General features: G+C 37.1%; 1 protein-coding gene across 1 annotated transcript; it reads left to right on the forward strand.

Annotated features, from left to right (window-relative positions):
* Positions 1 to 2,785: 2,785 nt before the first annotated feature.
* Positions 2,786 to 4,051, forward strand: LOC114726146 (transcription factor bHLH118-like). Its single transcript, XM_028912712.1, has 3 exons — positions 2,786 to 3,124; positions 3,242 to 3,580; positions 3,673 to 4,051. The coding sequence occupies exons 1-3, from the start codon at positions 2,810 to 2,812 to the stop codon at positions 3,736 to 3,738; spliced, it is 720 nt and encodes a 239-aa protein (XP_028768545.1). The 5' UTR covers positions 2,786 to 2,809; the 3' UTR covers positions 3,739 to 4,051.
* The last annotated feature ends 6,140 nt before the right edge of the window (positions 4,052 to 10,191 follow it).

A 10,191-nucleotide genomic window follows, 5' to 3' on the forward strand; every position in this document is an offset into this window, starting at 1 on the left:
GAATATACATGTGAATATGCATATATCAGTATTCTTTTATATTTATACGTTGCAAACAAATACAGGATAGTTACTTCTAAGAATTTCGGTAATTATAATTACTATAAGATTGAAAAGGAAGGGGAAAAACAAAAAAAGTATATCATTAGGATATATTTATATTACTGATTTTTATTACAATCAAGATGAAATTGATTCATTTTGAATAAACTTTTGTTCAGTTAATTTAGATAGTCGTAATCTAAATTTATTACTACCTCCGGTTTTTAATATAAGACCCTGTTTGACTTTTATTTTGGTCATAAATATAAGACCCCAATCACTTTGTCTCATATTTATACATTTTTTTTCCAAAGTAGTCATTCTAACAATAATAGTTCTAGTTAATACTTAATACACTTGATTAGTAAGGATATTTTAGGAAAGACAATACCTATTTAGGACAAATAACTAACTCAATTTACTTCTTTAATCTCCTTAAATTAGTCAATTGGCTCTTATAATTAGGACTGGAGGTAGTATATGGAAAGACTTGGTTTTTTATTGGAGTTCACCTTCTTGGGGAAGTGGTCGGTATTCTAAATCTCATATAGAAGAATTATTTGTAGTATGTATCTGATCATAAATATAAAACTCATTTTATAGTGTAATCTATACTACAAAATAAGTTTTATACTTAGGATTAGAGGAGTATCTATTTATATACAAACATTAAGAGGATCTTGTTATTACCCATAATATTTTTTTTTTTACTTTCAGGAAAAACGTTGTTCTCGGTAAATTCGGCTAATTTATTTTGCTATCTAATTGATACATGTTGCAGTGAAATAACCTTGGCAATTACTCGTACAAATTAGTTGGGTACCAAGGATGCCAACTTTTCAGTCCAAAAAAAAAAACATACCAACTTGCAAGGTCAAAAAAAAAAAAAGAGGATACCAACTCATATCAGGCAGGCCTAGCTAAGAGGCTTAGGGTGTGTTTGGATGAAATCAAACCGTGGTTTGAAAAAGTGATTCTGGAGAATAGATTCTGAGGAGAATAGATTCTGTGAAGAATAGATTTTGTAAAAAAGTGATTCTGAGAAGTGAGAGTGTTTGGATAGTTGTTATCAGAAGCACTTTTTATATATACAAATTACTAAAAAAAAGACATAAGTTAATATGATAATTACAGAAAAAATAGATTTTATGATATATTTTAATTTGAAGGAATAAAATTGTTAATAATATTTTTTTACCAACATAATTAATAATACATAAGATAATATAATTAATAAATAATTAATATGTATATATATTTATAAAATATAAGATTAAATATGTTTATAAAAAATATGTTTATAAAAAAAATAACAAGATACATATCATATAGGCTCTCACACTCTCCCTTTTTTCTCCAAAAGCAAAAAATTTATGCTTTTTTCAAAACCATGGTTTTGGAGTCAAAACCATGGTTTTGACCTAAAACCACGGTTTGCCCAAAACCAGTGGGTGTTTGGGTGACTTATCACCCAAACTATGGTTTGGGTCTCCAAACCATGGTTTGGGGTGTCACCCAAACGGAGCCTTAGACGCTTGAGTGGTCTCCCAAATAATTTATTCTCGATTGATCACATCTACAGAAAATCCAATTTAATTGGAATTTAATTCACTAAAGCATATAATAGTGCCCCATCAAGCCGCTGGATTATCGTAGTGTATATTTTAACAATGGGATAGATAAGCCGTATATAGAAGTATATGTTTTATATGATTATGCACGGCAATTTCATTTCCTTGATTATTTGTTGAGTTATTTACTGGGGGCCACTAACACCAAATATTTAATTAATTATATCAAATCAATTTAATAACTTGCCGGTGGTAATAAATCAATGATAGAGAAAAGGGAACAGAAGAATTTATATCGCTGACAAATGTGGCACGTGGGCCTTAATAATTTTATCACATTTTTCTATTAGTTAATTGACCATTTCAAGAGTGAATGCATTACTAAGCCAATGCCAAATACCAAATGATTCCTTAATTACGGTCAACAACTCCGAATAGTTACTTTTAGATGAAGTAGCAGGTGATTTCTACAGTGAGAACTAGTGGTAATTAATTAATTAATTTCTTCTGCACATGAAAATTAAGGCTAAATCAGCCACAACTTTTGACTAATATTTGTATAAAATTTTCCCTCATGATAATTGTGCGCTAGATAAAATTTAGATCTGAGTCAGTCTAGGATATCCTGTCTGATTGTGTAGAAGAAATTTTGTTCATTTGTTCCAATCTGATTGCACTTGTCGTTGTGTTACTCGATCAAAACAAACAAAGGATCAAACCATTTTAATTGTGTTAGATTGAAAACTCAAGAGAGATGTGAACTTCATGCTATGCAATTAAATAAATCACCCATTAATATGGTCAGAAAGTTGATATTTTGGTCAAACCAGCGCTTAAGAGTTAAATGATATATTTTCCCCCCTTCAATTACACGTGATTAATTTTTGTTCAAAGAAAATAATACCTAATATCTGTGTCAAATGGTTCACTGATGTGAACATGAACGGATGGCGCCGTCGGGTTGGATAATTGAACAGTGTTTCAATAATGATGACATAAAATAATTTCCTGTCATGATATATGTGAAGGGATCTTTGTCATTTGATTAGGTTACCTCATCGAATTAGAATATATACCCTTAAAACACATCATCTAGTTTCTCTCTGGCCTTTAGCCTTAAGCCGCTCCCACCAATAATTCAAGAATAATTTAGAGAACTTTTAGGTTTCTGTATATCATTGAGCAGAGAGATCATCATGTTTCCTTTACAACGAGGCAATGAGCTGGTGATCCAGTTTTCCAGGAGTCCGGATCCTCAGAACCACCAAAGCAAGATCTCAGAAGATCCGATTCTGGATGATTATGCTTCTCCTCGTGTCAGCAATTCAGATAAAAAAATTGGTAACACCGCAAGAGGGAATATACTTTCTCAGGCTATTAGCAATAATAATAGTCCCAACGAAAACAAGAAGAAGAAGATGATTCACAGAGAGATTGAGAGGCAAAGGAGGCAAGAAATGGCTTCCCTTTATGCTTCCCTCAGATCCCTTCTTCCTCTTGAGTACATCAAGGTGAACAGAATTCCTATTCTCCTTCTTCTTTCTTCTGGTCACTTTGTAATCTTGTTTCCCAAAAACCCTATCAAAGTCAAGGAAAGTTTTTCTCATGTTGGGGTTATTTAATTTCAGGGAAAGCGATCGATATCAGATCACATGAATGAGGCAGTGACTTATATAAAGCACCTACAGAAGAAAATTAAAGAACTTGGCGATAAGAGAGATGAACTGAAGAAACACTCATCAGATAATTCTAACTTGGAGACCCCAGATGAGGGCCAACAGAAATCGGTAAGCTTCACTGTCCATGAGAATAATGGTGTTGTGGGAATCGAAATTATCAGTAACTTCAAAGACGAAAGGTTCTCAGTCCCAAAGTTGCTGGAATTACTGCTTGAAGAAGGGCTTGAAGTTGTTACTTGTCTCTTCACACAAGTCAATGGTAGAATACTTCATAGTCTCCACTGCGAGGTAAATAAAGGGCCTACTTATTTTATGTATATATTGCATATTTCATTTAAGCTAATTTTACTTTAGCTAATCATTTACTACTTGATCTACAGGTTAACTGTTCCAATAGTGTAGATCTATCTGAGCTGAGAAGGAAAATTGCAAGTTTCATTTCCTAGATATGTTCAGGTTATGAATGAAGAGCCGCACATATATATAGCTTTTAGCTTTTATCCTTTTCTAACTGGATGATTAGCGAAGTTGGGTGAATTCATGTACATATTTCCCGCTGTCTGTTGTATACCTTAATTTTTTATTACATATAATGAGGGAAGGAAAAGGAATGCATGAGCACAGAAACATTTTAATAATTTCTTAATTTTTCCTTCCCCTTGCCATCATCGGTGCTTTGCTCTTGTAAATTTGCTGGTCTGCAATACTTCACAGTACAATGGTTATTGAAGTATTGTTTACCAATCTAGGTTTTCATGGTTTCTTTGTAAGTATAAATGATGAATTTCAGTTGATTGATGTGAGCTAAATTGTTGGATAAAACTTCTCTTTCTAATACAGATTTGTTTTTGTTTTTCTTCTACTTGAAAAATCTTACGTGCCATGGTTCTTTTGTGACTTCCATGTTAAATGCGAGAGTAAATATTCATCAGGCATAACTCAAAAGGTTTCAAATTAACTTGTGGCTTATGACTGATCTGTCTTTTTTGTGTATTAATTAGGACTAACTGTTGCTCCTGCTGAGTGCTTCGAACAAGCATATAATATCATGGCTAGTTAGTTTTTGCTATACTGCCTGGTGTATACTGTATATATATATAATCTGATACTATGATAGGGCCATTTGTGCTATATATGAATAGAAAGAAAACAGTGAGGAAAATGTTTGAATATTCTAGGGTACCGAAAAGGTGACCCTACCATTGTCTCTTATAGATAAACCCAATGTGGGTAAAAGGAATGATACAATCAGGACCCTACACGTGTACACAGGATATTATACAGAATCATAAAAAGGGTGTATATTGTCTATTTATTTATTTCCTCTAACATTCCCCCTCAAACGAGAGGGTGTCCTGAACAGCCCGAGTTTGTCTCTATGATGAAGAAATTGCGTGTGCGTGAGGGCCTTAGTGAGAGGACTTGAAGAGGAGATGAAATGTGTTGAATATTAAGAAAACGTGATTGAATCATATCTCGTATGAAATGAAGATCAATGTCAATGTGCTTGCTGCGAGAATGCTGAATTGGATTTGCTGCAAGTGCTTTGGCACTGAGGTTGCCGCACCAGATCATAGCTAGTTCTTTTAGGAACAATCCGAGCTCAGACAGTAGTGAATGTATCCATTTTAGTTCAGCAGCTCCATCGGCCAAGGCTCGGTATTCAGACTCTGTGCTTGATCGGGACACTACACGTTGCTTTCGAGAGGCCCAAGAGATCAGAGTGTCTCCCAAGTAGACACATAAACCAGCCATAGACTTTCTATCATCCACATCTGTAGCCCAATCTGCATCGGTGAATGCAGTTAATTGAAGTGAAGAAAAAGGTTTGATATGCAGCCATAATGATATGTTCCTTTGAGATATCTAAGAATCCGTTTCACCCCCTGAAAATGTATGTCAGTTGGATTAGACAAAAACTGACTGAGCTTGTTAACCGAGTAGGCTATGTCTGGTCTGGTTGTAGTAAGATATTGGAGGGATCCGATGGCTCTTCGATAAAGTGAGGGATCCTTCATTAAGTCACCGTTAGTCTTGGAGAAGATCCGTCCAGTGACCATGGGGGTTGGAACAGGAGCACAGTCAAGCATATTGAATTTCTTCAAAATATCTAAGGTGTATTTTCCTTGATTCAAATACAAGCCGGAGGAGTCTCGAAAAATTTCAATGCCAAGAAAAAAATAGAGCGGTCTAAGGTCCTTTAATGAGAACAGAGAGTTCAACCTTGCAACAAATTGTTTTAAGTAAACAGGATTATTCCCGGTAATGAGAATATCATCAACATATATGAGAATAAATACCATGATCCCCTGTTGTCGAAGATAAAACAGTGACACATCATTGCGAGCATTCTGAAAACCCCAACTGAGCAAGGTGAGTCTCAACCGATCGTACCACGCACGAGGAGCTTGTTTGAGCCCATAAATCGCTTTCATAAGCTTGCATATGTGAGTCGGTCGTTCTGGATCTTGAAATCCCTTAGGCTGTCGCATATAAACATCCTCTTGAAGGTATCCATTCAGAAACGCATTGTTTACATCAAGCTGTCGAATCTCCCAGTTAAATGTTACAGCGATTGTAAGAACAACGCGTACCGTGGTCGGCTTGATGACCGGACTGAAAGTCTCACCGTAATCGATCCCTGGAGATTGTTGAAAACCTTTAGCAACGAGGCGAGCTTTTGGTTTAAGAATGGACCCATAGGCGTTGAATTTAGTCTTGAAGACCCATTTGCAATCCACAAGTTTCTGACTCCCATTGTAAGGAACAAGGACCCAAGTTTGATTGCGCCGCAAAGCTTCGAACTCGTCGACCATGGCTCGTTTCCAGTAGGGAGAATTCAAGGCTTCGTGAGTGGTGCGTGGTTCGGCAAGAGAGGAAAGAGATGCTGGGTCTTCATGTGCGAGGAGACCAATGAAAGGATATTTTGGTTTGTGAATCCCATCCTTAGCTCTCGTAACCATAGGATGAGTGTTCAGTGGAGGCAAGGTTTCAAGGGAGGCAAAGACTTGGTCCGTCGGTTGCAAAATAGGACTTGAACTTGGACCAGGAGAAGATGACTCACTATTGGACGAAAATGGAGTGGAGTTAGCATGAGAAAGTTGTGGACTTGGTGACCTCGGCGGGCTGTCAAGTGGACTTAAGTCCACTATTGGGCTTGAGTCCAGGCACATCTCGTCTCTGGTGCGGGGAACTAATGGTGGCTGAGTATTGGGCTCAAGAGACTCGTGAACTTGGGCTTTGGATGAGGTAATGATGAATGGGAGTAGGCCGTCATTATCTGTGGATGCAGCTCTTTTATTAAGAAAACCTGTAACACATGGAAATAAGAATGGGTCAAAGACTACATGTCTAGATATAAAGATACGACCTGTAGCACTAAGGCACTTGTATCCCTTGTGTTGAGACGCAGGCCCAAGATAAACACAGCGTTGGCTGTGAAATTGAAATTTATTAGCATTGTAGGGTCTGAGGCACGGGTAACAAGCACAGCCAAAAGGCTGAAGAGCTTTATAATCTGGTTCAGTCTTGGTGAGATGAAAAAGAGGCGTAGAGTCACCAAGAGTTGGAGTGGGTAGTCAGTTAATTAAATATACAGCAACTTGGAAGGCATCAACCCAGTAGGTGAGAGGAAGATGAGCTTGGGCCAATAGAGTCAGGCCCATTTCAACAATGTGTCTGTGCTTACGTTCTGCCCTTCCATTTTGTGGAGAAGTATAGGGGCAAGTAAACCTCATTTCTATACCAGCGGCTTGAGCTACTGGAATGAATGGTTTATATTCTGTACCATTATCACATTGAAGAGCCTTAATTTTAGCATTAAACTTGTTTTCAACCTGCGCTTTAAACATTTTAAAGGCATTGATAGCTTCACCCTTATGTTTCAGAGGAAAGAACCACGTATATCTGCTGTAATCATCAATAAAATGGATATAGAAACGATGACCATGTTCAGATTGCACCGGTGAAGGACCCCAAAGATCAGTGTGAACCAGTTCAAGAGGAAAGGATGCATGAGACATAGACTTTGAAAATGGTAGCTGTTTAGATTTACCGAACTGACAGGCTTCACAAATAAACTCAGTTCTACACTGAGCTTTAACATTACATTTATCTAGAATAAGTTTCAGGATTCTAAAACTAGGATGTCCTAACTTGTAATGCCACTTGAGAATTTCATCACGACCAAGAGATGGTGAAGTAGCTGCCATGAAGACCTTCGCTGGAGCCAGATTACGCACGGGATACATTCCCTGATTTGTCATCTCTCGGACCAGTACCTCCCCTGTTTTCTTGGCCTTCACAGTACATGAATCATCAGAGAAATTAACATCAACACCATTGTCTTTAGCCAGTTTATGAACACTGATCAATTGTTTAGTAGCAGATGGGACGATTAAAATATCATTCAAGTGTAAGGAAGTATTAGGAGCAGATAAAGTAGCAGATCCAATACCAGTAACAGGGGCCTTCTCACCAGTACAAGTGTAGAGATCAATCTTACCTACTGGAAGATAAGAGTCCAGCTGATTCGGGTTCGGGGTAACATGATAGGTAGCACCGCTATCCATGTACCAAGAAGGATCCACCACAGTTTGTGGAGATGCATAGTGTGCTTGAGGAGGTGCTCCATTATAGTTCCCAAGATTTCTACCAAAATCAGATGAAGGGAAAACTCGGTCAGATCGATTATAGCATTGATTAAAATAGTGACCATACCGATCACAGTTATGACAATAGGGCCGGTTGTCATAGTTGCTGCCATAGTTCCCCCTGCTGTAATATCCCCCTCGGTGACCTCTGGAGCGTCGACCACGGCCACGAGACCTACGCAGGGAGAGCCTCGACTCGAATCAGTGTGGCGATTTTCATGAGGGCCGTGTGTAACAACATTGGCCATAGGTTGAATTGATAGAGTAGAGAAGTGATTTAGCTGTTCAAGACGAGATTCGAAGGCAAGGAGAGCAGATTGAACAGCTACCCAGGTCAGATCTGGTTGGTCTATGAGTTTTACCACTATGGCATTGTACTCACCGTCGAGACCATTGAGGGTGTGAAGGATCAGATCTTCAGGCGCAACAGGGGCGCCTGCGAGCTGGAGTTGATCGGCGAGATTCTTCAGTTTTACCAAATATTTGGTCATTTTCAGTCTGTTTTTCCGAGTGTTGTGTAGTTCCGTCTTGAATACCATCACTCGAGACTTGAGGGATGCACAGGTGAGTTCACGGGCTCCATTCCACAGCTCACGAGCGGTTTTACAGTGAAGGAGTTGAGCACCGACGTCCACCGTCATTGTGTTGCGGAGCCATCCAACGAGCATGCGGTCTGTGGTGTGCCGTTCTTCATATGCTGGATTTGAGACAGATTTACCTTCTTCAGTAATGAGTCGCACTGGAGTCGTATCTTCTCCAATAATATGATGTTCAAGTTGGTTTCCTTCAATCAGAGGAAGGACCACGGACTCCCAGATGAGGTAATTTTCTCTATCCAACTTGATAGAGGAGGTTTGACTGGACGAATGAAATAAGGAATATGTCTTAGCTGAAGAAGACGACGCATTGGAAGGCGAGGTGGCTGAGGATGTCGACATGACGGCTAGGGCTCTGGTACCAAGAAAGAAAACAGTGAGGAAAATGTTTGAATATTCTAGGGTACCGAAAAGGTGACCCTACCATTGTCTCTTATAGATAAACCCAATGTGGGTAAAAGGAATGATACAATCAGGACCCTACACGTGTACACAGGATATTATACAGAATCATAAAAAGGGTGTATATTGTCTATTTATTTATTTATTTCCTCTAACATGAATCATAACATAAAAAGTTTTGCTGGTTTTTTAAGTGAATATATAGCTTGGTGTACATGTATTGATGATTGAAATTAATTAGGTATAGATGCATCCTCATTGTTGATTATAATTCTGATGAAAAATTCTTATTTACAAAGAGTGAATACATTTTTCTATTCACTACGTCGTGCTTTTGGAGAGTATTACTATCAATTCTTTGGCAACTGCATATGAGGACAAATTCTAAAGATTGACCTAATGCTCTGAATTGAAGCAACTTATCGTATAATGATCTTGCTATATATCTTCAACATTATTATTTTCTGACAATTTGCAACTCTTGAGCTTTCCTGTGTTCGGTTTTAGATAATCAACATATATACAATATATGCAAACTTCCTATTGATTATTGTATATCTTCCTTAAACTCAATTCATACATATATAAGATTCATCTCACGTTTAAGAGCTTCAACAAAGATTGTTTGCTTGCACGTTGACACCAGTTAATTAGGTGAATAATTTATTCATTTGCTCATGATATCCTTAATTCTTATTAGAAGTTATTCAAATGCGTGACCTTAGAAATGCATCGGTGATATATATATATATATATATATATATAAAATAGCAACTCATTATTAATATGTGCAAGAAAAATAAGAAAAAAATCTGAGTTTTACCAGCATATCCAATAAACTAGTACTACTTTAGATATCTTCATGTGTTGCATGGTGCTCTCCCATGATTAACAATATTTTTAGTAGTTGAAATGGTTGACTTGTTATTACAATTAACAATAGTAGGATTTTGTTACACCTACCCCAAAAGACTTTCAAAATTTTCTGCGCAAAATACCATGTCATCTGGAACATGTTTAAGGCATTGATTATTATAGCCTTACTAACAAATCATCAACCTAACAAGACGAGATTATAAGATCAAAATTATTAAATATATTTTCAGGACATTACGTACGGAAGCATATCTTATATAACCTGTTATATATACATATATATATATATCCAGTCTTAGGGATATATATTCTTCTTGATTAAGGCTATATATAAAGACTTCTTTAATCTCTAAGCATAATTTTCTTTCCTTTT

Source organism: Neltuma alba, unplaced genomic scaffold, assembly GCF_004799145.2.
Source record: "Neltuma alba isolate B1F8T4 unplaced genomic scaffold, ASM479914v2 tig00012343_pilon, whole genome shotgun sequence".
NCBI lineage: Eukaryota > Viridiplantae > Streptophyta > Magnoliopsida > Fabales > Fabaceae > Neltuma > Neltuma alba.